The sequence below is a fragment of the Colossoma macropomum genome, unplaced genomic scaffold (genome assembly GCF_904425465.1).
Source record: "Colossoma macropomum unplaced genomic scaffold, Colossoma_macropomum, whole genome shotgun sequence".
Lineage (NCBI taxonomy): Eukaryota > Metazoa > Chordata > Actinopteri > Characiformes > Serrasalmidae > Colossoma > Colossoma macropomum.
In genome coordinates, this window is record NW_023494787.1 from 27,090,542 (window position 1) to 27,117,662 (window position 27,121).

The following is a 27,121-nucleotide window of genomic DNA, read 5'->3' on the forward strand; positions in this document are numbered from 1 at the left end:
TTACAGGAAAACACCAATTTTGTCATTAAAGTGAGAGCTAATGTGAGAACCGCATTCTTACGTGGTGAAATACATTTCCTGCAGGTTCGGTTGGTAGTTTGACATGTTAGAATCCGATTTAGCGTTTTCTAGAACTAATGAGATTTGACTTGTTCAAATTAAATTTTCGGTATCAAATACTGCGGCTGGATTAAAAGCTAAAACGCTTTTCCCTCCTTTTCGATTCTGTGCGTACGCATGCGCAGTGAGGTGCGTCTACGCGGAGTGTCGTTGCCATTTCCCGGATTCCTGGACAGGCCGAGATCAGGAGCAGCCGGAGTGGATTCGTGTCGACTGTCCAGAGTCCGCGAATTCAAGTCCGTCCGAAAAAGCGAAGCAGCGGCGAGGCGTTTGTGGATATTTCACAAGAACCTCTCTCCAGGTAGAGTGTGTGGTATGTGGCGGAGCGGTAGAGGCCTCGGGCGCCGCTGTGTGTGTGAGAGAGGGCTGCGGTAGTGAGTGAGCGGAGGGAGCCGGCATGTCGGCTCAGAGAGCGAGGCCTTCATAATGAAATTAGCTTCAGGAAACAGGACCATGTCCCCTACAGCCTAACCAGCTCTTTTTGTTTTTATAGTGTTTTAAACCGGTCAGTCTATCAATTATCTTTTTAAAAAGTGAAGCTTATTTTTTCCTAGAACATCGCTGCTGATTTGACAATTAGCTTCCTAGCTTGTATGTAAGCTAATGCTAGCGAGCTTCAGCTAGCTTTGGGATTTGAAGGATTGCTAGGCGTTAGCCAGCCCCTTAGCAGCCCACCGACACTGGCAGACTGACTCACTTTACGCTAGCAATAGCTTAGCTCACTGGCTAGCTAGCCATAGCATTAGAAGCTGATATTGATCCACGCCCTGAAACCAAGAAGTGGTCCTTGACTGAAGTTCTTGTTCTGCCGGTTAAGTGAGAAATGTTAGGGTTGTTAGCGAACATTAGCTAAAATTCAACTTGATAGCGATAAGTTCAGGAGTGTTGTTTGAAGCTAGCGTTATCTGGGCTGCCAATGAATATATTTCCAATTCATCATGTCATCGTTGTATTTAATCCGAGGACTAAACTGACGAGAAATAGTACTAAATAATAGTATAGTATTAGTAATAATAGTACTAATAAGCTATTCAGTGCCTTTAGATTTTGCTAACTTGCACACCTAGCTAGGTTAGCTAGCTAAGCTACTAACGTAGAGTTTTCGTTTATTTTACTATGGCGAGTCCTGTGACTGATCAGGTGAGACAGTTAACGTTAGGTTTTTCCTTCTGATAACACTCAAATAACTACGGCCTATTTTTCATTTAGGGTTGCAAAAAAAAATTGAAAGAAGAAAATGTCACTCCACCAGTTTCTCTTGGAACCTATCACATGCCATGCCTGGAACCGGGACAGGACCCGTAAGTAACGAATTCATTCATCCTGGAGTTTATAAACATGTTGTATGGTATTTACTGTGTTACTTTTAGGAATGGTTCATTTTGCTTGTGTCTTGTTTTCCGTAGAAATTGCTATCAGTCCAAACAATCATGAGGTTCATATATACAAGAAGAGTGGAAATCAGTGGGTGAAAGCCCATGAATTAAAAGAACACAATGGACACATCACAGGTAAGCTCTGATCTGATCACTCAGTCTTAGATTATGTCATAACATTTGGGAACATGACTCAGCTAATCCTGATATGAAATATAATTATTGCACAAACATTTTAAGGGATTGACTGGGCTCCCAAAAGCGATCGGATTGTAACCTGCGGAGCAGATCGCAATGCTTATGTGTGGAGCCAGAAGGACGGCGTATGGAAGCCCACTCTTGTCATCCTCAGGATCAACCGTGCTGCCACGTTTGTGAAGTGGTCTCCACTGGAGAACAAGTTTGCAGTGGGCAGTGGAGCTCGCCTCATATCTGTTTGCTACTTCGAGTCTGAAAATGACTGGTAAGTCTAATACAGTAATGTCTTGGGGCTTTCTGGATGGATTTTTATTCTCACTTTTAGCAAACATTTTTGGAATATTCAGTTGGTAATAGATGGCACTGAAACTGCTGTGTGCAATGATGAGCTTTCCTTGTCTTTAAGGTGGGTGAGCAAACACATCAAGAAGCCTATCCGCTCCACTGTCCTCAGTCTTGACTGGCATCCAAACAATGTACTTCTGGCAGCTGGGTCATGTGACTTCAAATGCAGGTAAAATGCTTGTGTATCTTAACCACGAACTGGAATGTTGTACACATTTGCACCCGCTATTTCCGTTAGGATATTGAATAGATAAGTGAATGTATTTCCCTTTTGTTGTAATGAAAATAGCTATGTGTAATTACAACAGCACACCTAAGTTGTAACACTTTAATTCATCACATACCAAGAGATCTTTATGTCTGAGGAAATGTTAGATGCACTTGAACGAGCTGCTACTGGGTTTCAGTGAGTTGGTGGACTTTCATTGAGACATGGCAGTAACATGTTGGGCCATGCTCCAGGGTGGTCTTCCTTATCAGAAACGTTGCACTAACTTTGGTACTCGTATCTCTTTCCAAGGGTATTTTCTGCATACATCAAAGAGGTGGATGAGAAGCCAGCTCCAACTCCATGGGGGTCCAAGATGCCGTTTGGCCAGGTGATGGCAGAGTTTGGTGGGGCAGGTAGCGGAGGATGGGTCCACAGTGTCTGTTTTTCAGCCAGTGGGAACAGACTGGCCTGGGTCAGCCATGACAGCACTGTGACTGTGGTGGACCCTACAAAAAGCTCAACGTGAGGATCTAGCACAACTCACTTATTTAATGTTTGAATTTAAAGTTTGCAGTGTGGTTCATCACACATTGGCTACTTTTAATGGGCTACTTTGGACTCTTGCTTTTTGTTTTGCAGGCCAAGCCAACTGAAGACGGAATTCCTTGCTCTCCTGAGCGTGACTTTTGTTTCTGAGAACAATATTGTGGCAGCAGTAAGAACACTTTACATTGTAGTGCACAGACAACCATGATTCTCATGACACTGTGGGGATGCCATGTCTCAGTTTGTACTGTTTTTCCTCTTAAGGGTCACGATTGCTGCCCAATGCTGTTCAGTTTTGATGATGGTGGAACCTTGACCTTCATATCCAAGTTGGACATTCCAAAGCAGAGCATCCAGCGCAACATCTCTGCCATGGAGCGCTTCCGCAACATGGACAAGAGAGCCACCACTGAGGACCGCAATAGCACTCTGGAAACCCTTCACCAGAACAGCATCACGTAAGTCTTAGGCTCTCCTCCTGATGCTGAATGTTATCTGGTTTTCGACACTGGCTGCAGGTGTTGTTTGACATGGGGAAACTTTCAAAGACGTGCGTAAGAGATGGTTAAATGGGGTGAAAACATTCAGCGTTAATGGTTAAAAATGTCTTATTCGTAGTTGGTTTTGCATGTTTAGTGTTCAATGCTGCTTGTACAAATGAGCAGAGCACTTTCCTCTCTTTTGCAGCCAAGTGTCTATATATGAAGGAGACAAAAGAGATTGTCGCAAATTCTGCACTACAGGAATCGATGGCGCAATGACCATATGGGACTTTAAGGTTTGTAATTTTATTTGTTTTGATTGTTTCTCCCCTTGAGCATTGTTTTAATAATGAGTTGTTCGTTTTGGTTTTAGAGTAGAATATGTTTCGTCTCTGTCTTGCATTGGAAACTTGCTTTGAACTTGTTGTCTCATTTTATTTTATCTTTTCTGTCTCCCCAGACTTTAGAGTCCTCTATTCAAGGCCTAAGGATCATGTAAAAGAACTCACTCTGTACTAGCATGACACAGCGCAAGCAATGCAGCTTGAAGACTAACGAGATTTCTGATAACACTTCTGAAAGTTTTTAACTGAAAAAAAAGCACTGAACAGTGGTGTGAGCTGACGTGACACTCTTAAAACGGAAAAAAAAACACTAATGGAAAATGGGGGTTAGGGTCTTTTTTTGTTTTGTTGGGTTTTTTTTTTCTTTTTTCTGTTCTTTTCTTTTTGTTTTTCTCTTTTTTTAATTCTATGCCAAAGCTGGTGCTCCAGCAGTCTGACATTTGATCTTGGTGTTCTGGTCCTTTAGGGGAACCAGAGTGGCGTTAAATTAAAGGAGAATTTTATGTAAATGGTCTGCTAGAAATAAATGAAGTATACAACACAACATTTTGGAATGTAGTCTCATGTGTGTGTCTCTCTGTTTGGTTCAGTACATGTGTTAAATGATAGCAAATGCTATTGTAGCATGCAGAGGAAAACAAATGTTTCCTCATGGCTTAAAATGCACAGCTAGCAAATTCTTGAAACATTTGAGCTATTGATGGGGAAAGTACAAACATTCACATTGGGGAAGTTGTCCCAAGTATGTTTGTTCATATTAACATCCACACACAGAGGAGGCTCATGAGAGGAGCTTATGTTATACATGACTCTGAGCAGGATGTTGAAGGGAGTTGAGCAGAAGGCTGGCCTCACTAGCAGACAGCCGCCCACACAAGGAAGTGGTTATGTGTCTCAAACAGGAAGGGGGAAGAACAGTTTTTTATGTATATAAAGGTCTAAGGAAATAGTTCAGTTCATTGAGAGCCAAGCCAGCGTTTGTGTTGACTGCTCAGAGTCCACGAACTCAGGCTTCTGTTCCACATCTTATCCGCTACACCTCAGGGACGTTTTGTTTAACCATTTCCAGGGTGAGTAGGATAACAGATCTCTTCTTGTTTATCCGAAGCGTAGCAGATTTTAGGCTGCAGGGCGGGTTCTGGTATATGACTTCTAGTGTTGTGAAACTCTACTCACATGAAGTAACGTTACATCTTTGCATAGGAATGTGATAACGGTGTTTCCCACTATAAATAGAATCTTTAAGCTTTGGTAGCAGCATATTTTCTTTTTGTAAAAGTTTTTACAGATGAAACCAGTTCCACTGGTGGAGAGTTTGAGCTGGGAGTGCACTCTCAATGGAAAGTCTGAAAGATGAAAAAGGTGTTTTATGTGTTTTTCTTCTGCAGTTGTCACCAGTGTGTCTGACCTCATGTCACATTCCTTTCTGGTCTGGTTTTAATTTACTGCAAAAGTGAGAGAAAGAGGAAGTTTGCAGCTCCGAAGGCCAGTGGGGAGTTTTTAGACAGAAACTAAATTTGAACTAGACATGGAGGAATTGTGTTTATGTGCAAATCAAACATTGTAGAGTCAACTAAATGAGGAAGTTCTGAAACTTCTCTTTTCAGAGCTGCTGCTCTTTCTTTGCGGAAGCACAGGAGCATGAGCAGTCTTTTTTTGTTGGGTTGATACAGTTGGTTACAACGTTGCAGGGTATAAGAAGGCACTGTAATTCCTGATCTCCTGATGCTTCTAATTTGCAGAGACATTAGCCATGGCTTACCACAGCTTTCTGCTAGAACCCATCAGCTGCCATGCCTGGAACAAGGATCGCACTCGTAAGTTCAGCTGTTCTGCAGCATCTCTGAATGGTGTGGGATCTTAAAAGATGTTAAACTCACCATAGAAACTGTCTGTACACATTGCATACAGGTAGAACATATGCTAAGGCAATTGGTGGTGACATTGATTTTGAAATGAGGCTGTTTACTGGAACATCTGGTCTCAGGCCAGGTAACTCCAGGTATTTCCTCTGGACTCAGGAGGAAGCTGCTGGATTTTCATATGCGTTCCAGATTTATGTACTCGGTCCTGATCCTTAATTCACTGTTAAAGCAATTCGTGATGTAGAAGCTCTAAACAGATAGAAGTTAGGCTGTCCTTGCTTTTGGCACAATATAAGAACAAGGCCGGTTTTGTTCAGGCCCTCACTTCTGGGAATCACAAGATGAAGATTTTTGGTGACATATTATTCATAAGTTCCTAAACTAAAAATATTAGTGCACATAGTTACATGACAGATCAAAAAACAATATAAAGAGGGCCTTTTTCATCTCCACAAAGAACAGCAAAACATCATAGATGGTACATCACCGTCTCAAGCATGTGCCGTGTGCTCACAAGTGAAGTACCATTCAATCCCTGAGAGCCAGTTGTTGTTTTAATACAAGGTTCTGCTGAGTTCACCATTCTCCAAGAACCACAGTCCACGGTGCTTTATCTTCGCTGCCAAACAAGACTTTCAAACTTGGATTAGTCAGGTTTTTTTGCTCCCCTCCCTGTGCTTTCTCAGTCATCCCAGCGCAGCTAGAATTAAGCAGCTTGGGAGGAAAAAAGAATTGGTGAAAACCCATCAAACAGAGAAAAATCAGGTCAAGAACAGTTGCCCCTTTGTTCAAAGTGAGCAGAAACTGAGGATAAATGGAGAAAAGGGCAGCGCAGTGTCTTTCTCTGTCGCCACCCTGCTCATTTTTTTTCCCCTCCACTGATGAGAGAAGCAGTAATGAGTAATCCCACCCCTCCCCTCCCACACACACACACACACACACATGCACATACACACTTCCTGTTTTACCATGAATGGTGCTCTGTTGCTAATGTGTGATGTCTTAAGCAGACCGCACGGCCTGAACAGCAAATGAGCTGGCTGCACAGTCTGCAGCAGCTCTGTGGAAACAGCAAGAAGCTTCTGAGCTTGCATACACTGACAAGACTATAAATGATGGAGCACATCTGCTTTGGCAGAATGGAGAAGCTCTGACCCAATCAGATTTCTTCTGGGAATTGTCAGGCTCTTATCTTCTTGCTGCATTCTTCAGTGGATGTTATCAGGTCTTGTAGCTGTTCTGCTTTTGGAAGCAGCGGAGAAGTTATTAACGTGGATTTGGCTTGAGGGAAAAAAGTGTCAGAAACCACACAAACAAGGCTATATGAGATTATTTAACTATTCAACATAGTTTGAGGCAAGTGTGAAATTACTTAGTCATGCAGTTTGCATAATGCTAATTGGTAAATATAAGCTTCCTCTTATCGCTTGTTAGCTACATTTGCTTTTTAGCCACAGTGCAAAACTAAAGAAGCAAACTTTAGACACCAAACATGTCTTCGCTGATCATTTGCATTTGGGCTAAGGATGAAATGGGATACATTAGATTTTTCAGTTTTTAACCTCTAGAAATTGCAGTTATCATCATTAATAACAAAAGCATGTTGTAAATATTACTAATTTCTTACTCCTGGCCAAAAGGGAACCGTCAGAGCCCTCTAGGCCTACAGTTTTGGTTGGAAACAGTTCTTAAAACGGCTAGTAGAAAAGTGTCTAGACAGAATTTTTTCCCCTAGTATCTCAGTAGATATAGCCGAGTGAGCTCCCCCATTGGTTAGGGCTTCAGGAGCTGAACTGAAGGCCTAATGTGTCAGAATAACCAATAACTTAATTAGGAACTGACAGTGGAATCAACTAATCATGTTTTGATCTATATATACTGGGTGTGACCAATTTTATGAGAAGAAACTTCGCTCTACACCTTCTAGAAGTCCTAGATTAATCACAAACTGTGAATATGAGAAGGCTGACCAATGCATTTCATTAGCATTAGCATAAAGGTCCCTGCCTGGCACTTAATAGTCATGGTTTGCCATTGCTTCTGGCATGTTGATGTAAGCACAGAAAATCCTTCATATTTTTGCCCTTTTTTGTCATATTTTGAAATTTAAGGAAGCATATAGATGTAGAATGTTAATTGAATGTAGATGTATTTCAGTATGTAAGCTAATTATGTTATTAACTAAGTAATTATATAATTACATTTAAATAGTGCAGCAAAATTATCAAAATAACATTACACTTCTAAGAAGTAAGCATATTCCACAAGGCAAACACATGTATTCTCTAATTACTTTGCATTTCTGCTTTGTTTAGAAATTGCACTGTGTCCCAATAACCATGACGTTCATATCTACAAAAAGGAGGGAAATGGCTGGACGAAAACGCATGTGCTCAAGGAGCACAATGGGCAGGTGACTGGTGAGTTGTGCTGTCATGGTCTAAATCATAAACCTACAAAGGTGAGTCCAAGCTACATCTTAACAGTCACGCTTCCTCTGTCTGGCAGGTATCGACTGGGCTCCGGAGAGCAACCGCATCGTCACCTGTGGCACTGACCGTAACGCCTATGTGTGGACCCTGAAGGGGGATGTTTGGAAGCCCACTCTGGTCATCCTCAGGATCAATCGTGCTGCCCGCTGTGTGAAATGGTCCCCCAAAGAGAATAAGTTTGCAGTTGGCAGTGGCTCGCGCCTCATCTCCGTCTGCTACTTTGAGCAGGAGAATGACTGGTGAGCTGTTCTGGTTGATCTGCAGCATTAGCCAGTTTGCTGTAGGTGGTCAGTGGGGCTCATCTGCTGCAGCAGGTTTAATATGAGTTAATCCGCCTAAGAGGCAGATGGGCTGTCTGTCATTTTGAAATTGCTCAGTATAATGTGGCAGAACATGCAGAGCAGTCTATCATTGTGATATACTGAAACATAATAAAATTATACAATTATAAAATTATATACATACATACATATATGCATATAGCTGATAACATGGACAATGAGTTTAGATACAAGGTATGTGTACTTAATAAAGTGCTCAGTGAGTGTATATTGCCAGGATGTCATATTCCTAGGATTCATAGGGACACTGAATGCATTTATTTTACTAGTAGTGTTTTATCAATTTCCACACCTATTGGCTTAAAGATATTTTGTGATATGCAAATGTTTCAGTAAAGGTATCAGTAATCCTCACATTTATGATTCTGATGTATGGCAATTAGTGTGTTAATAATAAGAAAGAAAGAGAAAGATACAGAGCCTCATTTATAAAAAAAAACAAAAAAACATGAATATCCGAAACTTGTTACATTTGGTAAATTCTTAGCATTCATGTGCAAATGATTTATACACAATTTTCATGAGTCTCACACTCTGTCAATAGCACATTCTGAAAGAAGGCTTTGATCTTTGCACATTTTTACGCCACATACATTAGATTATTGCTTAAATGTAAATTTCCATATATATTTTAAGATTGAAGCTGTGCATTGGCCCTATTGTCAAGAGATGGTGAGTTTAATCACTGGCGATGCCACAGCCATCCATGGTCAGGGGCCCAAAACAGCATAATTGGCCGCACTCTCTCTGGGTGGGTAGGATGGCCTCCCTCACGCCTCATCACTCAATATGGGCATCCGTTAGCTGACGTAACAGAATTGACAGTTAGCATTCTTCTCCAAGCTGTTCAATGACGTTGTGTTAACGGCAGTTGGAAAAGATGTGGTGGCACTTCACATGTGCTAGCCTTCACCCCCGCAGCTTGGTAGCATCATGTGATAGAGGGAACTGAGTAACTGAGGTAATCTTGCTCTTCCAGGTGGGTTTGTAAGCACATTAAGAAGCCCATCCGCTCCACTATTCTTTGCCTGGACTGGCATCCCAACAACATTCTGCTGGCTGCTGGCTCATGTGACTTCAAGTGCAGGTTGGGATGAACCACATATGCTGTCCATGTGTTTTACAAATACACTGACCTAAAGGCATGAAGATACAATATATTTGTACTTTATATTATGTAATACATTCATATTGTATTTTTTATATTTAGCAGCATATTCCAATATATTCAATTTTCATATGAGATTATAACAACATGAATCACTGTTAAAAATAACACACAAAACAAAGTTATAGGGTGCTAGTTATCACTACATAAATTAGCAAATGATCACACTAAGCACCCACTGTTTGTTACATCTTTTTGGGTGATGCATTGTCTTTAAATTGTATTTCCTTCCAGGATTTTCTCTGCTTATATCAAAGAGGTGGAGGAGAAGCCTGCTCCTACTCCGTGGGGCTCCAAGATGCCATTCGGAGAGGTGATGTTTGAGTCCACTGGCACTGCCGGCTGGGTGCACGGGGTCTGCTTCTCTGAGAGTGGGAACCGTGTGGCCTGGGCCAGCCATGACAGCACTGTAGCTGTGGCTGAGGGAGGCAAGACTGCTGTGTGAGTTATGTTTTGCCACACCACCAGCAAATAATATGTATATCCCTGTAGTGTACTAGTAGGCCCAACATACTGTTCTTCAGTCCTTAAATTAAAGGCACAAAAATCTAATTTACCCAGTTTTTCCCTTACAAAAATGTAGTGGCTGAACCAACACATGATTACCTGTTTCGTTTTCCTCTGGAACTATGTGGCTAAAGTAGCTAACATGTAAGTTTAAAATCAGCGTGAACTGAAAATCATAAAGCATTTTACTTTGGTACCATGATGCACTTCTGAGTGAAACACGGTGTTGGGGGAGCTAATATTTTTGGTTAACATGATATTATTTTTCATCACCTACTGGTGCACAGTAATGCAATCAACACCCAAAATAGTAATGACATGATATGATGAACTGTGCTTAAAATGACCAGGAATATTTACTAAAAAGGTAAAAAAGGTCAGTTTAAATTTAAGGTTGTTTTATAAAAAAAACTTTAAATCAATCATTCAGCTAAAATTCATATTGACACAAATTTCCCTTTATATTCTGACATACTGTTGTCTACATTAATGGACAAAAATGCAACAAAATTTAGGCTTCAAAATGGGAGCTACTACTGTACTTTGTCTTTTTTATAATGAGAAGTCATACATTAGCAACCACATAAGCAGAAAAGGTTATTTTTTTGGGTTGAAATACATACACTTCTTATACGAAGAACAGACTTCTACATATTTTTGGTGCATAATTATTACTATTATTCATTTTCTTTATTATCTATTTTATTAATTTAACATATTGGATAAAAAAAAACATAAAATGTAGCCTGTGCTACTTTTGCCTAAGCTTTCTTTACTCGTTAGCTACATTAGCCTTGTAGCTTGGGGCAAAACTGAAGAGGCAAACTTTGGGCATCAAACATATTTTAGCTAATCAACAACATGCGAATAAGATATTTATTTTGAAGGAGATCAAAACATAACGTCCACAGAATCAGGAGTGACTGTACCTGCCAGTGCCTTTACATAACATTCATAATGTAATCTCTCCTCTTATTGTATCAGAATTACCAGTCTGTCTTCAGAGACCCTTCCTCTGCTTTGTGTGACCTTCATCACTGAGAACAGCTTAGTGGCAGCGGTAAGTGCTGGTGACCTTCACGACTCATTATTTTCCTGACCTACACTGTAAAAGCTGTAGTTTAATTATCGAATGTGTTTCAGGGCCATGACTGCTACCCTGCGCTGTTCGTCTACGATGGTGAGAAAGGGACTGTGACTTTCGGAGGGAAGCTGGATGTTCCCAAGCAGAGTACTCAGAAAGGCTTGACAGCCAGGGAGCGCTTCCAGAACCTGGACAAGAAAGCCACCTCTGATACCAAAGAGGCTGTGCTGGAGTCCCTGCACAAAAACAGCATCAGGTAGAGTTTGCTTGCTGTCATGTCTGGACATTTAACACACAAAACACTCTGTGTTCCTAATTGTATCGGTCTGTCTCTCGTAGCCAAATCTCAATTCTTCAGGGTGGCAAAGCTAAGTGTGCCAAGTTCTGCACCACTGGAATGGATGGCGGCATGGCCATTTGGGATGTAAAGGTGAAGCTCATCGTATTCTCTTGTTATGATTAGTGATTGCTGTTGATGCATGCATAACAGTACCACACTTTCGTAACACAAGATCATTAAAACATTTTGTTTTCCCTACACAGACCCTTGAATCTGCTATGAAAGACCTGAAGATTGTCTAACTACGGGGTGTCCTACAAAAAGAGTTGGCCACAATATCAACTCCTTGCTGCTTCTATGCAAATATACAGCAATACATTTCAAATCATTGTATGGAAAATTGTTAATCAGCAGTTCTGAAATAGCAAGCTTTTATGCTCATAAAACTGAGGTAATGGGATTTGGACAAACCATGCTGGTATTTGATGCTGTAGTGCATTTCAATTGAATATGCTGGTCATAGAATGCTTTTTATTACTGTGTGCTCTGATTTTTAATAAATCATGTCTTTAAAACATGCCTAAATATCTGACAGCATTGACAGGATGAGGGAATAAAGGGATAAGATGTGGACATATCTAAAACAAACTCTTTGATGATATATTCAACCGGAGATTTTATTTTATCTTTATATGGAACAATTCACATTTTATACAAAAATCATTTAAAAAAAATTATAGTGGCCTACAGTTGTCAGAGCTCAATGGCTGATGAAGAAAGTCAATCAGATAACATTATTATTTGTTCTGGTATACACCATCAGGTCATGCTCAACTGACAATCATGCATAGAAATTGGAGATTTGGGAGCCTCTGGGTTGCTCCGTTTGAGAATTCCGTCTTGTTTGAATGGTGCCGAGTACATAATTCCGTCTCCACTTTGTGCTTGCTGGACATACTGGAGATGATTATGTATCTAGAACGTTTGATTATCACATTCACAAGCCCTCGTCTCCTCTTTACTTCTCATGAGAACTTGGGACCCCTTGAGACTTAACAGCACCACTGACCTGATCTGTCTCAGCTGCCAGACCATGTGACCTAGGCTTCAGCCGTGTTTATTAAATAGATGACGGTCCAGTGGGACGTCCATGGGAACATGCCACAAACATAGACTCATACCATCTAGTCTGCAATTTTTTCCACATCTGTCTGGAAACAGTGAGCTGCACAGTTTTTCCTTCGTGCAATGGAGGATCTTTTTAACTTTCATCAACAGTGTGATCAAAATACAAGCTCCTCTCCTAAACAAGAAGGTGAAGCTGGTTATATCGGTCAATTAGGTACTGACAGTAGCTCTGGGAGAGGGAGGATGAGTTCAGTACAATTCATTTATTAAGCTGAAAACCAAACAATGGCTGGCTTGCTGAGCCTCTTTTATTACATAATATCACAGGGCAGTGTTTCCACACTAACGTCAGCCAAAATCAACACATCAAATCACCTTCATTTCAATTTCAAATGAAAATAATGCTGTTTTTATATCCTTAGTGACACTAAATTCTTCCATTCAATTACATCAGGGTAGGGCAAGACACTGGGGTGACGCAGAGACTTGTAACCTGTTTGTGCCTAATTGGATAACCAAATGGTCCATAAGGTAGTGTGGATATTGGTCTAAAAAACAAGAAGTGCTTCTTTGTGTTATTCAGGCCAAAACTAAAGATGACCCTCAGAAAAGTACAGCCTGTGAATACTGTTTGTTTAGACAGACAAGGTCACCTTTCAAAGTTTTCGTGACTAGTCTGTCAAAGCAACATGGAGGCATCTTAAGCACTGCTAATGGAGGACGATATTCACATCTCGGCGCTAGAACAGCCACAGACGCAGATGGGACAGAAATCACCCCACATTTCCGACACAACGGAAAAACACTGCACAGTATGCAGTGGCATGGCAGGCGTATCAAGCCAGTTAAGCAGTTTTTAAGAAAGAAACACACGCACACACACGTTAAGCGTCTGTCAAGGCTCAAGAGGAGGATGTCCACTGAACATATCGGAACCATCGACACGAGAGCAAATTATGTCTAGCACTCCTATACTTGGCACATGTACATGCAAAGCTACGAGACGTGATGGCTGTAGCTCGGTTTTCTTACTTAGTATTATATTAAAGGTACATCTGGGCATCAAAATTCACCAGATTTTAAAAAGCCACAAAAAGGGGAAAAGAAAGAGAAACATCTATATGTAACAACAGACAGAATGAGGCTACAGCTAGGCTCGCTTTAAAAATGCCCTCTTTTAATCCCTTCTCCACCAGGTCACATGATCATAGCAGCACCAGAGGAGGAAGAAAGTCGCCCCCCTCTGAAATGTCACTCCGTCATCTATTTCCTGCCCCATGGCGTGAGGGAGGGGGGATCTCTCAGTCAGTCTCCAGGATTAGGGGGGGCTGCTCATTTTCCTCGTCCAGATGCAGGGCGTTCATATCATCCTCCACCCCAGCCCCGCCCACTGCACCCTGATCCTCAGAGTAACCTGTCATCAGAGAACCCGAATGTTCAACTGTTAGGAAATGTTAGCAAACGTGAAGTCTCAAAGGCATGAATGTCCAATGAATGAACGTTGAAATATCTGTCCAAAACCAACAGGACCACACTGCTTACTTTGGGCTTTTGGTAATTTCCATAGTGTGTGTTGCGCTTGGACTGGGTTCAAACTTTACCTTTGGGTTCTCACAGCCTAATTTCACTTTGCATTTCCACTGCTTTAGTCTCCTTACTTTACTCTTCCTTAAAATCTTTTATTATCTGACATGCTGGAGTTACCCACTTGCAAGAGAATGGTTGACAGAACCAGCTACATATTCAATGTATTATATGTAACATGTTCTACATAATGAAGTTTGGCATATTTTGGTTTAAAAACGTTCATCGATAAATATATTTAAAATTATTTTTATTGTTTATATGTAAACAGACAGCTGTTTTATTATATTGTTACATTAGCTGTAGGTGCACCGATCATGATTTTTATGGCAAATGTCCATTTTTGGCCAAATTGGTCAACAGATGACACGCCGATATTGATTAGTCTTGATTTTTTTTTCTATCTGAAGCTTACACAGTGTGGGCTAAATGAACACAAAACATACCAACATTTCCAGTTTTTTCTATTAGTCACAGTCACAACATAAATAACATTATTTGCTCTTTTATGCTCTTTTAATCTTAAATTCTTGCAGATTCAAATTTCATATTCAAATCACCATTCAAATCACAACAACTTACCCAGCATTATATGATCAGACTTTATTTAGCACTTTTAGGTGATGATGGGCACGTTTGGATCAGTTTTGGACAGAATTGTGACTGGCTTGGAGTGGACTCGGGCTCAAGTTTTGGTGCTATGGTTCAGGTCAGGTTGGGCTCGAAAAAAAAGTTCTCTGACTACATTCGAGTTCAGACCAAAATTTCTAGCCCAGTTAAAGCTTTAATGTAAAGTTAAACAATTCTTACCTTTGGCAACAGCAGCACTGTAGGTCTGGGCCACGAGTGGACGTTCATGGGCTGTCTGTTCTAAGATTTCATTCGCAGGTTCGGCACTTCCATCTAATCTGTAGGCAACAATCATAATTACTTATGATGTTCACACTTTGACAACCAAAAAAAGAAATACAACTGATGGCAATTTTTTTCAGTATATTCTTCACAACTTACAATTTTGAAAAAAATCTATTTTTCTTTGCAACTGTCTGGCAAACAATGGTTATATTGAATGTTTACAGATATGTTTTTAAAAAAAACCAAAAATAAATAAAAAAAAAGCCATGTGTCCCAAAATAACTGCAAACTCAATCTTTCATTGCAAATGTGATATCACCATGTGCTTTTTTTAAAAACAGGTAGTACTACACTGAACAGGAATTCAGGCATTACTTGTGCTGCTTCATTAGTGTGCACTCTCCCCCTTCCTGTGGGTCTAGGTTGTACAGGTAAAGGTAGCCATCTGCTGCTGCCACCAGAAGCCGTGGAATCTTCTGGATTCTAAACAAAAAGATCATAATTTTAAAATGCTCCATGTTGTGCTACTTGAATTGTTTTTGGTTTTTAATCATTCTTACACGGCAAGTGCACAGATGTTCTTGTGTCCTGAAAATGGCAGTCTGACTGTGGCGAAGGCCCTTCCTTGCGTGAACATTTCAGACACCTGCGCAGGCAGATATGTGGTGGAGGCCATGAGCACTTTCCCAAAATACCCTGTCCAAGTAGTGGGCTCCTCCTGTGGCCTGTGTGTGGAAGAATAGAGCCGTTTACAAACTGCCCTTAACAACTGAGCACAATACTTGCCAACACCAAGTACTAAATCAAAACAATATAGCAACAAAATTATGTTTTTTTTAATAAATGTATTTATAAAATTATGAACAAGTTTCTTATAACAACAAGGTGTTAACAGATTGCAAAAAAAATATTTTGGAAGGTCAGGACAGAGGATTTCACAATAACATTTTTGCAGCTGGGTAAACTCTTCCTCTCAGTAGAAGTTATTTTAACACTTACTTTTCTCTCTGTGTCTCCAGTTTAAAGATATGAACCGTCTCCGTGTTGCTAGAGGCAGACAGATAAAGTCCCTCCATACTGAAGGCCAAGGAGCAGATACTCACACATCTAGCAACAAAAAAAAAAAATTTGAATGTACATCTCTGCCTTAAGTATTACTCATTCGGGCACTTTAATTAAACTTATCTTTTCTACAATCTACAAGACTGGTTTTTCTTGAGGGTGAGGCCGAGTTGCTTTGTGGTGTTTTCTACCTCTTCACTCCCCTCCTAAACTCAAAGAGTTTCTGTCCCTCTGGAATGGAGAACACACGGATGACAGTGCCCTAGACAACAGCACAATAAGACAATTTTATATTAAAAAAAGAAAACCTATTAGAGGCTAAAAGATCATAAATAAAACAACTAATCTAATTTAAAAAGTCTACTTATATCCTTGGTTCATAATGCTGACTCTGAGAAGAAGCTCAAAAATTAGTACCTTCTCAGAAGCTGTGGCAAGTTTTGTACCACTTGCATCAAATGCCAATGCTGCTAGTGGGCTGTCATGAGCAGGAATCATATTAGCAGCCCTCTGCAAAGGAAAAATGGCAGCATTTCAGTGTAATTCACCATTTTGGACGGTGGAGGTCATAATTAAAACATTTCACTGAAACTTACCAAATTAACAGTGTCAAAAACTTGCACTTCCCCTATTGTTGCACTTCCTGGATATGCCAAATAGCAGTTGTCATTGCTGATTGAAAGTGCACATAATCCTGTAATTGAACACAAACAATTTTAAATGTTCTATCAAAAACATAAAGGCCATAAAAACATTTTCACATTTCTGTAATAAATATGATTAACCATGTGTCACATCATATTTAGGCCTCCTATAACCAGCCAGAAAGTTTCAGTTCCAAAAGCATCAATATGGAAATGAAGTACTCATTTCACTGTTCGCTTGTGAAACAAGAACTTACAGTGTCTGTGTAAATGTGAGAAGGCAGGCAGGAAATGCAGTACTTTAAGCTGCCCAGCAAAGTGTATCAGGAAACAGGGGGGCACAGCTAAAAAGTGTTCATATAAAGTCCCTACATGTAAAGACCAATATGAAACTAATACATTCAACATATTCACTGGCCAGAAAATGGCCTCTTGTCATGCCGTTAGCAACACTTCTGAAAATACACAACACTTGTGGTCTTGAAGCTACAGCACCATCTGCTGGATAAAAACTCAGCTATCTACAAACCTGATGGATTTGGAGGAGTTTCTCGAATTGTATGTAGTACTTTCATATCCCTGATATTGTGGATATACAGTGATTCTTCCAGACATACTATCAATCTCTGTTTCAGAAAAAAGAAAAAGAAGATACAATAACAGATTTACATATACACATTACACAATATACAATATAAATAAATAACATACAAATGCATTTGTACACAATAAGTTCCACCTGGTTTGTCTGAAAGCCTGTTAACCCCACAAATTTAAACCCATTTACAATTTTTAAAATGAGGATATGAACTGAGAACTGCCTGACGGTATGCACTGGCACCCACAGTACAGAAATAGTAAATAGAGGAACTAAGAAACTGTACAAATGGAAAATAAACCCTTTATAGCAACAAAAAGTATGCAAAGACACAATGTATCTGTACTTACTTGTCTGTTCAGTTTTACAGCCAGTATAGTGTTGGAGTAGCTGTAGTTACATATCTCCGTCCCCTTCTTGAAGTGACACACTTTGAGCTTCCTAGGTGCCTTAAGGCTAACAATAGCAACAAGGCTACTGGAGAACAGTCGTTCCACGATGCACACATCTTCTGTGTCGGCTACAGAAAACAAACAAGACAAATGTTCTCAAATGTTTTTTTCAGAAGTCATGTAAAAGCAAAAAATGACAAAGATGACAAGTACCACATCATCTACAGGAAACAAGACAGATAAAGCAATTAAAAGTGCAGTGTGTAAGATTTAGTGGCATCTAGCAGTGAGACTGCAGGTTGCAACCACCTGATTACCCCTCCTTCACCCCTTCATTTACAAGCATGCAGTAAAACCTACGGTGGCCGTCAGGTGTTCTGTCACTGCCTGTCCTAATTTCGTTTTTTTATGTTGACGACAAGGATTCACTTTCTCTTCTGCTAAATAATAAGTACGATCCTCCATTTGTCAAAAGTTCTCAGACTTCTTACAACACAAAATAGTAAGCCAGCAACAGCACCAACCACTGATTCTTCTTTCTATGTCTATTCTTATTCTAAGTCTTACACACTGCACCTTTAATACAATGTAAACTCAAGGTGAATGGCCTGGCAGTATCGTTTTGAAGATGCTATACAGTCAAACTGTGTCGTAATAATTACGTGTAGGAATCCCAATGCGCCACAAACAGTGTTACAAAGAGAGAACTGCCATGCATGAAAATGACAAGAAAACAGAGTTGTACGACTGTAATAACATCATTTGAAGGAGCTCTGGATCTAACAACTGTAACTACATTTGTGAAGTACAGCCCTCGTATGCTGTCAAGAACAAATAGCAGGAGAGATACTTACTACATTCATAAATCTGTTCCAATTTGTCCACCGATGACAAAGAGAAAAATTTATATCCAGATTTAGTACCAACTGCTAAGGACCTAGGTGGGAGAGAGAGGACATGTTTAAAAAAGTTTTCTATAGTAGTAACCTAAAGACCTGGCTACACCAATAGCTTGTTGACAGCGGACATGTAACGTTACACAAACTGATTGCAAAATCTTCCTAACACAATGACGTCTAACCTTTAAAAAGACGAACAAAGAACAACGCTGCCTTCGCAATACATGACAATTTGACTTAAACGTTTGTGTTAAACGATATTTTTATTATAAAGTTAACGTGCTACCTTTCACTTGCCTTATCTAGCTAGATTACTTAGCTACTAGCTACATGTTATAGCTAGCACGCTAACCGCTAAGTTAACCACAAACTGCCAAACAAATTAGGGCTGACTAATCGCTTTAGCGCTTGCGGGTAAATTTGGGAAAAGGGAATTTAGCCAGCTAACGTTCACTAAACTTAGTTAACCTACCGAAGCGTCTGTGCGATATCGGCCTGGATACACTAAAATACGTCCATGTCCGTAGACCTACGTTTTAGCTAACTTCATTAGCTGACCACAAACTCAAAGTTGATAAGCAGGCAGTATGTAGCTAGTGAGCTAACGGACCGCACACACATCCAGCAACAGCACAGTCCTCAGGTGAATTCATGTAGCTAGCTTATAGAAGCTAACGTTAGCTGGCATGTGTGTAGCTCAGCTCACAAGCGGAGATGACAGCTAACGTTAGCTTACATGTTTATCTATCTAACCGTAACGCACATTTTGCTTGTCTCGTTAACGTTCATACATTCGTCTGCGTGACTTTTAATAAACGTGCTTGTGAGTAAACGTTTCAGGAAAAGAAAAACAGGCCTCTGCTCTTCTGCTGAGGCAGTGCCAATGAGATCGTACGTTACAGTTTACTGGCGCAGGTGCTAATGCAAGCTAGCTAACTAGCTAACGTGCTGCCAACTTTTTGGAGTTACCTAACCCAGTCATACAGCCTCTTTTAGCACGAAGTAAAATGTAAACTTAGGTTAGACCAATTCAACACTACGTTACCGAGCTTGGCGCTAATTAACTGGGTAAAGGCCATAATAAAATGCCAACTGAAACTAGCTAACTTTAGCTGACGCAGCCTCGCAGCTAGCTCCTCTGGCAAGGAGCTGAAGGGGAAGGCCCCCCATCCATCCCCGATCCCCACAGCCATTCCCTCCCTTCACTCTTACGTGTTATCCTGATTAAAGTTGGCGAAGAGGAGCTGGCTGCAGCCGGCCTCTCCGCTCTGACTGGCCAGGTTCATGAGCACGGCACCATCTACAAGTTCAGTCGAAATTGAAATAGCCGTAAATGCGGGTAGGTTTTTTCACGGTAGGTCCAAAATCCCTGATCACTTCACAGAGTCATTGAGTTCCACCCTTCTTCTCCCAATGAATGTTGTTGTTTTTCTCTCTCAGTGTTGCTCCCTCCTCATGCGCAGTGCGCAGTCAGTTCAGCATGCGCCAGCTCCGTGAGATTTAAAGACACAGACACAGAGAGCGAGACATGTCAAACGGAACGTAGACCTGAGACCGCATTCAAACTAGATTTAAACTACGGTTGGCTGAGTCTAAAACCGTACTGTACCACACTATAGCCCATAGGGGGCCGTGGTTTAAAAAAGTAATAACATCGAAGTTACACTGAACTTACACTGATAACATTGCGTTCCCTCGCAATATTTTTTGCCATCGCAAGAGAAAGCAAAAAGTTTGCGTGAGAAAGCCAAAATTTTGCAAGGGAACGCAATGTTGTTGCAATTTTTTTTTGTAATGACTCTTTAGAGGCTCTGTCAGTAGCAATTTAAGGGGCTAACGTGGGCTGAAACCCAAGGGACCTAAGTAATTCCCGCTCCCTATGTAGATATGAAGGGCTAATTCTACAAAAACCCAACGATTCTTAGTTACAGGTAATTAAACACTAATGACTTTTGAGTTAAACAGGCCGTTTTTTATTTTTTAATGAGATTTATTTATTCCTTTTACCAACATTGATAACAGGAATAACCAATGAAATGGGGAAGAATATTTATTAAGGCGACTTTTTAAGATAATAAATTTTGATTTGTTTTCAGTGAGCACTGTCACAGAATTATGGCCAATCACAGCTCTGCCTTCTTTTCTTAGCCCTCCAATCACTGCACAGCAGCCGTTGCTATCCGCAATTGCAAGCTCAGCTCATTATGAGTGCCCGTGTTTGAATCTGAAGCTCCAATTTTCATCTGAAAGATTGAACCGAGGTTCTGTCCTGTAAAGTATGTCGATTTCTACCATCATTGTAATCAGTTTTCTGTAAATTTGGTACCTACAATGCGCTTTTTCTACAAGGGCTGAAGTGGGCTTTGTGAAAATGTTAAAGCAAACATTTATCAAAGGTAGCTAAGAATAAACATTTTGGATGCCTTCCGTGGCCAAATGCTTTACTGACGATGATTAGGTTTAGGTTTTTAAGTCATGTCGTCTTCTTTGGGTCCGTGCATTTGGAAATTGTGTCTACCAAGTTAGCTTAGCCACTTCTCACAGGACTACCCAATGATTTATGTCTGCCTACGCTGCTGGATCAAACGATACGCTACAGCTTGTTGTAGACCACAAAGCTGAAGTTAGCTTTCCTATTTGCCAGCTTCTTGTTCAAATTTCCCAGCTTCACCTTAAATGGCACCACAATGTAACTGCTGCACCATTTAAGGTGGAAAGGGAAAACTGGATCAAGAACCTTCCAAAAAAAGACAGAGATTCTAGCTTCGTTGGGCCATTCAGTTTTCTGGTGATGTTGGTGGTTTTACTGAATAAACTATACCGCACACCAGTGGAGAAGCGTCATGGGACAGATTGGACGAATCACTGTTAGCTAACGTATATGAGCTCATGTTGAAATTCAGTTCACTTCAATTTCAAACCTTGACCGACTATGGCTTTTAGTGGTTTGGTTCTGGATTTGAGGTTGATGATGCTAAAACTGGCTTCCTGTTTGCCAGCTTATTATTGAAATTTCCTGTTCCACCTTAAATGGCACAGCATTTGCAGGTGCCAGTATGCATGTGGCACCATTTAAGGTGTAACATAAAATTGACAGATAAGAAGCTAACTTAAGTTACTGCTTCTACTTTGTTCTTTCTCTGAGAACTAGGGGTATAACGAAAAATCGGTTTGCATGAGAAAACCGAACAGCATACAATACCATATCATTTTTTGATACGAAACGTTTTTTCAATAGTTCATACAGTTACATTGATTTGCAAGCCTGTGGGCGGGTCAGCTTGAAAAGGAAAGTGGCTAAAAACTAGTAAGACTGTCTAAAAGCTAAAGCTATAACACAAAATGGTTAAGGTAGATATTTTTGAGACTGTTTTATGATAGTTTTAGAAAAGGTTTGGTCTGAAATTATATTTTAAAAAATCCATTCAAGGTGGAGAGCTACATGCAGTGCATAAAGAAAAAAAAAGTACAATCAAGAAAACTTATTTTTTCCTAATTTACAATTGTTTGTTTGTTATCAACATTACATATAAAACTCTTGTATAAGACATGTGGAGGTTTACTGGTATATTTGAACAGTAAATAAAATTGCTATATTTGTGCTATAAACATTGCGACACTTGGTTCCTATCACCACTGTTGTAAAAAAAAAGGTCGGTAAGTTAAAATTAAGCACAAAGCCTTGCAGTCTCGATAGACAAACACTGGCAGTAGAATGAGTCATACTAATGACTTTAAACATGGCACTGTCATAGGATGTCACCTCTGCCACAAGTCAGTTTGTGAAATTCCTGTCTTGCTAGATCTGCCCGTCAACTGTAAGTACTGCTAATGTGAAATACAATCACCTAGGAGCTTAGCCATGAAGCAGTAAAATATTACCTGCCTGACTACGTTGTGCCAAGTGTAAAGTTTGGTGGAGGAGAGATAATGTTATGGGGTTGTTTTTCAGGGGTTGGCCTAGGACCCTTAGTTCCAGTGAAGGGAAATCTTATTGCTTCAGCAAAGCAAGACATTTTGGACAATTGTATGTTTCTAACTTTGTGGGATAAGTTTGGGAAGGCCTTTTTCTGTTCTAGCATGACTGAGCCCCAGTGCAGAAAGCAAGGTCCATAAAGGCATGTGATGAACTAGAACGGAGATTGTGAGTCAGGCCCTCTCGTCCAACATCAGTGTCTGACCTCACAAATGCTCTTATGGATGAATGGGCAAAAATTCCCATAGACACACTCCAAAATCTTGTAGGAAGCTTCCCAGAGGAGTGGAAGCTGTTATAGCTGCAAAGGGGATGAACTCCATATTAATGCCTATAGATTTAGAGTGGGATGTCATAAAAGCTCCTGAAGGTGTAATGTGTAGGTGTCCCAGTACTTTTGTCCATATAGTCTATCTGAAGCCCATTTCACATATGCACAGGCATTTGATGGTCATTAAACGGGCAGGCGTTCAATGTGAACTCAAGCTGGAGTCAAAATTCTGGTAAAGTTAACGCAACAATTTACCTGCACAAGATCTAGTACAATACCCAGCAAATTACTGGGAGGGCTCACGTGTGAACAGAAGCTGATACTTTACCGGAAAACAGCATTTAGATTGCAGCTGGTAAAGTTGAACATTTCTGTTCTTGTTTTACAGTTTAATATTTTTGTTTAGCTTTGTGAGTGAAACATTACAGTGGTGTATTTTACACACAATTCTAAAGAGAAATGGAAAAAATCAACCCTGAATACCCCTAAAAATATCCCCAAAATATCCTGTGTTTTGGGTGTGCCAAGGGCTTTGTTGACTTTATACCTCAGTGATGGAATTATGCAGACATTCTAAAATATTGGTGGATTTCCACTTTAACAGGCTCTCTTTCAAACTACACTGTAAGTTTTGGGGATTTGGAGACCTCTCTGGTGGAAATGTGTAATTGCATGCAAGATGCAGATGAACATTTTGTAACATTTGTTGTGCGTCGGATTTCTTCCCCAAGCAGAATCTGATGATTGTAAGCACTCTGAAAGAGTGTTCAAAGAGAACTCCTCAAAACCTGGTGAACAACAGCTTCCATTAATGTAAGTGAATTATCAACTATTGTCATCTTATCTTCATTAGTATAATGTTGATTTGAGACTTAAACATAGAGCTGGAACCTCTTTTTGAGAGGGTTTACTTTTTAATTTTTACCAAAAACTTACACACTGCAGCTTTAAGTATGTTCTATATTCTCTGTAACTGGAGATATTTAAATGGCTAATAGGCTCAGCAGATAACTCAGCTAACAGGCTCCTGCACTAACATTTAGAGACAGACTTTAAGGTCAAATCTTTCCTAAAGAAGTTACTGTACTGTAACTTTAAATATACAAATATACAGAGTAAAGAAGATAATTATCTCTTATAAGCTTCAAATGCCTGTGGTTTAGACTGAACTGCCTACTGTTAGCTTCAGTAGCATAAATAGGATCTTAAGGGCCCCATTATAAAAAAATAATGGGCCACCCATACGAAAATTACGTTAAATGAATTGAAAATTGACAATATGCATGTTTATTCTGTTTGTTAGATGAATAAAGCCAGATTAGCAAAAGTTTGGTTCCTGACTTTTTGCTGTACTCCAGCCAATGTTCAGTTTTAGTAGCAGCACCTCATTTAATGAAGGATTGATTTGGTAACCTTGGTATTAGATAGTAACTGTGATACTGGAGGGCGGCTTGTTGGCGCAGTGGGTAGTGCTGTCGCCTCACTGCAAGAAGGGCCTGGGTTTGATTCCTGGCTGGGTGACCAGGGTCCTTTGTGTGGAGTTTTCATGTTCTCCCTGTGTCTGCGTGGGTTTCCTCCCACAGTCCAAAGACATGCAGTCAGGCTAATTGGACATGCTGAATTGCCCCTAGGTATGAATGTGTATGTCTTTCTGTCTGCCCTGCAATGGACTGGCGACCTGTCCAGGGTGTATCCTGTCTTCCGCCCAATGACAGCTGGGATAGGCTCCAGCACCCCACCGTGACCCAGAAGGATGAGTAGTTTAGATGATGTGTGTGTGTGAAATACTGGAATTCCTTGAGGAGAGCTTTGGAAATGGTTTAACTAACACACATCAAATCACAATGGTTTGTTTGTTTGTTTATTTATAGTTATTATAGTGTTTGCCAGCTAGTTCTACAACAAATAGAGAGATCGGGGGCAGAGGGGCAGGGGGTGGGTTTTGTTCACATAATAGTGGAAGTGGATGCGCTGTGCTTTATTTCGTTAATCTTTAGGACAACTGACCTGGACAGCCCAACTGACAGGTCAGGCTGAAAGTCTGGAAAAGTCTCCAGGCACTCCTGATGGGCAGCCCGAGCCTGGAGGGGCCCAATAAAAAAATTGTATTCCTAGACACTATGGGCCTCCCTCCACCAAGGGCCCCCTGCCCCCAGGTAGTTACCCCAATGGTTAGCTTGGTGCTAACGCAATATTACAAATTACACTAGCAGAAATTAGCATTATCGTAGCACTGGTAACTGAATGAACAAAACCTACTCATGAATTAAATTAAGTTTCTGCATTACAAAATGCTATATGATAACATGCACAACTATCACATATTTATAACAATAATAAAATTATTCAAAATATAAGTCATTTGGATGTCCTCTGTGAGAGATATAAAGCGATCCCCTTGGAAATGCTTGTGTTTTAAACCATCTGCTTAATCTATATGAACTAAATATGCCTGAGTCTAGCTCTCAGTGTAAACAAAAGTTCATGAAGCCACTGGAATATCCCATACTTTATATTTAATACTCTTTCATTTTTATACAGCTGTTATAGTCTATTGCTTAAGCCACGTTACAGACTCAATATCATGGTTTACAGTTACTGTGATTCACTCTAAAATATATCACAGTATGGAGGGAAAATGCATTTGAATGCATGAAAATGAAACGAAAATGCATGATTTCTCATTCATGCGGACTTCAAGGAGCCACATTTGAAAACGAACACAGGGTGTTTCAATACACTTTGAAATGAAATGAACTTAATCATATTGGATCAGACTTTAATTGAATGCTTGGAGCTGAACTGAATTGAAGTATATCAAAGCATTACTTGTTTAAGTGTGTCATATCATTTAAAAAGTGGAAGACACACACCCACTGCTGAGAAATTTTATGTATACAGGACCAACTCAGCTGGAGAACAACAATTCAGTCTGTTAAAAACCACTCACCAAAGTTCAGTTCACTGACTAAAAATAACAAATTCACTTCACTGTCTTCTCAGCTAAACACCAAAGCCCAGTACTACTGTTCTCAGAGCCTATACTAAAAATTACATCTATGATAAACAAGATACATCAGATTTCTATTGTTGATGGACACTGGCTTTCTTATTGTTTGAAATCAGGGAAGAACATTGTTATTTTTTCACCTCCTTCAGCTGATGTAGCCCTGCAATGAAGATGTATAAAGGTAAAGATATTGGCTGTTGTACAGGGCTTATATTCACATTTCATTGTTCTCAATACATTAAAGTTGTGAGTTCACCGAAATATCGTGGTGTTTTTGAGTTCTAGCTGCTGTTCAGTGGGCTTTGTCAGGTGTGTGTTAATAGTGTGTTAATTTAACTTCAACATATACCACCATCTCACAAGGGCTGGTGTTTTGATCATGATTCTAATCATTTTAATCATGTTATTCATTTTTCTCAGGAGATATTTCTGAGGAGATCAGATATAAGACAAGCCACTCGCATAAGGAAGGGAAAAGTCAAAGGAAAATAACTGAAGAAATAGGAATTTCCAAAGCTCAAAACGGTATAGAGAAAATGCCACTCTTAAGAGCCGTGCAAGACCTGATAGACCACCAAAACTGTCACCATCAGATAAACAGTACTTAAAGCGTTGATCTTTGAGAGCGAGGTAAAAATCAAGCTCCACTCTTGCTTTGGGAATGCTTGTATAAAATATGAACCTACAGAATGATTTGATGTGTGATAAGAACTTAATTAGTCTGCCATCAGGGTAAGGAGACTGATCTGACAACCATCTGTGCTAGAGACTCCAACAATGTTTGATTTTTATCCCAGAGCAGATTTTGACCTGTAATGTGCAACAGCGTGCCAAAGCTAGAGATCACTCTTCATTTATAACCCTGTTTCCAAAAACAGGGTTGGGATGCTGTGAAAAATGGAAATAAAAACAAAATGCAATTATGTGCAAATCATTTAAACTCTATATTGAATTGAAAATAGTACAAAGACAACATGTCAGATGTTGAAACTGAGAAATTTTGTAGTTTTTTGAAAAATATACGCCCTTTGTCAATTTGATAGTAGCAACATGTTTCAGAAAGTTGGGAGAGGGACAACAAAAGATTTGTAAAGTTGTGTAATGCTAAAACACACCCGTTTGTTAATTGGCAACAGGTCAGTAACATGCTTGGGTATAAAAAGAGCATCCCAGAGAGGGGTTTACCACTATGTGAAAGACTGCATGGGCACATAGTGCAACAATTCAAGAATACTGTTTCTCAATGTAAAATAGCAAAGAACTTGGGAATTTCATCATCTACAGTACATAGATTAACAGACAAGATTAACAGAATCCAGAGAAATCTCTATATGCAAGGGACA

General features: G+C 40.0%; 3 protein-coding genes across 3 annotated transcripts; 2 read left to right on the forward strand and 1 right to left on the reverse strand.

Moving 5' to 3' along the window:
* Window positions 1-247: 247 nt before the first annotated feature.
* arpc1a (actin related protein 2/3 complex, subunit 1A) lies at window positions 248-4,166 on the forward strand. The gene is made up of 10 exons (XM_036566728.1): window positions 248-421; window positions 1,330-1,421; window positions 1,527-1,631; window positions 1,737-1,959; window positions 2,101-2,208; window positions 2,560-2,772; window positions 2,890-2,965; window positions 3,061-3,254; window positions 3,484-3,574; window positions 3,739-4,166. The coding sequence occupies exons 2-10, from the start codon at window positions 1,358-1,360 to the stop codon at window positions 3,775-3,777; spliced, it is 1,113 nt and encodes a 370-aa protein (XP_036422621.1). The 5' UTR covers window positions 248-421; window positions 1,330-1,357; the 3' UTR covers window positions 3,778-4,166.
* A 373-nt stretch (window positions 4,167-4,539) lies between these two features.
* Window positions 4,540-11,938, forward strand: arpc1b (actin related protein 2/3 complex, subunit 1B). The gene is made up of 10 exons (XM_036566729.1): window positions 4,540-4,692; window positions 5,365-5,439; window positions 7,803-7,907; window positions 7,996-8,218; window positions 9,300-9,407; window positions 9,723-9,929; window positions 10,980-11,055; window positions 11,139-11,335; window positions 11,419-11,509; window positions 11,623-11,938. The coding sequence occupies exons 2-10, from the start codon at window positions 5,376-5,378 to the stop codon at window positions 11,659-11,661; spliced, it is 1,110 nt and encodes a 369-aa protein (XP_036422622.1). The 5' UTR covers window positions 4,540-4,692; window positions 5,365-5,375; the 3' UTR covers window positions 11,662-11,938.
* Window positions 11,939-12,015: 77 nt separating this feature from the next.
* wipi2 (WD repeat domain, phosphoinositide interacting 2) lies at window positions 12,016-20,003 on the reverse strand. The gene is made up of 12 exons (XM_036566727.1): window positions 19,734-20,003; window positions 18,477-18,559; window positions 17,581-17,750; window positions 17,162-17,258; window positions 16,585-16,682; window positions 16,406-16,498; window positions 16,180-16,250; window positions 15,926-16,033; window positions 15,487-15,651; window positions 15,302-15,409; window positions 14,882-14,979; window positions 12,016-13,901 (listed from the first exon to the last, which is right to left on the reverse strand). The coding sequence occupies exons 1-12, from the start codon at window positions 19,805-19,807 to the stop codon at window positions 13,789-13,791; spliced, it is 1,278 nt and encodes a 425-aa protein (XP_036422620.1). The 5' UTR covers window positions 19,808-20,003; the 3' UTR covers window positions 12,016-13,788.
* Window positions 20,004-27,121: the final 7,118 nt, after the last annotated feature.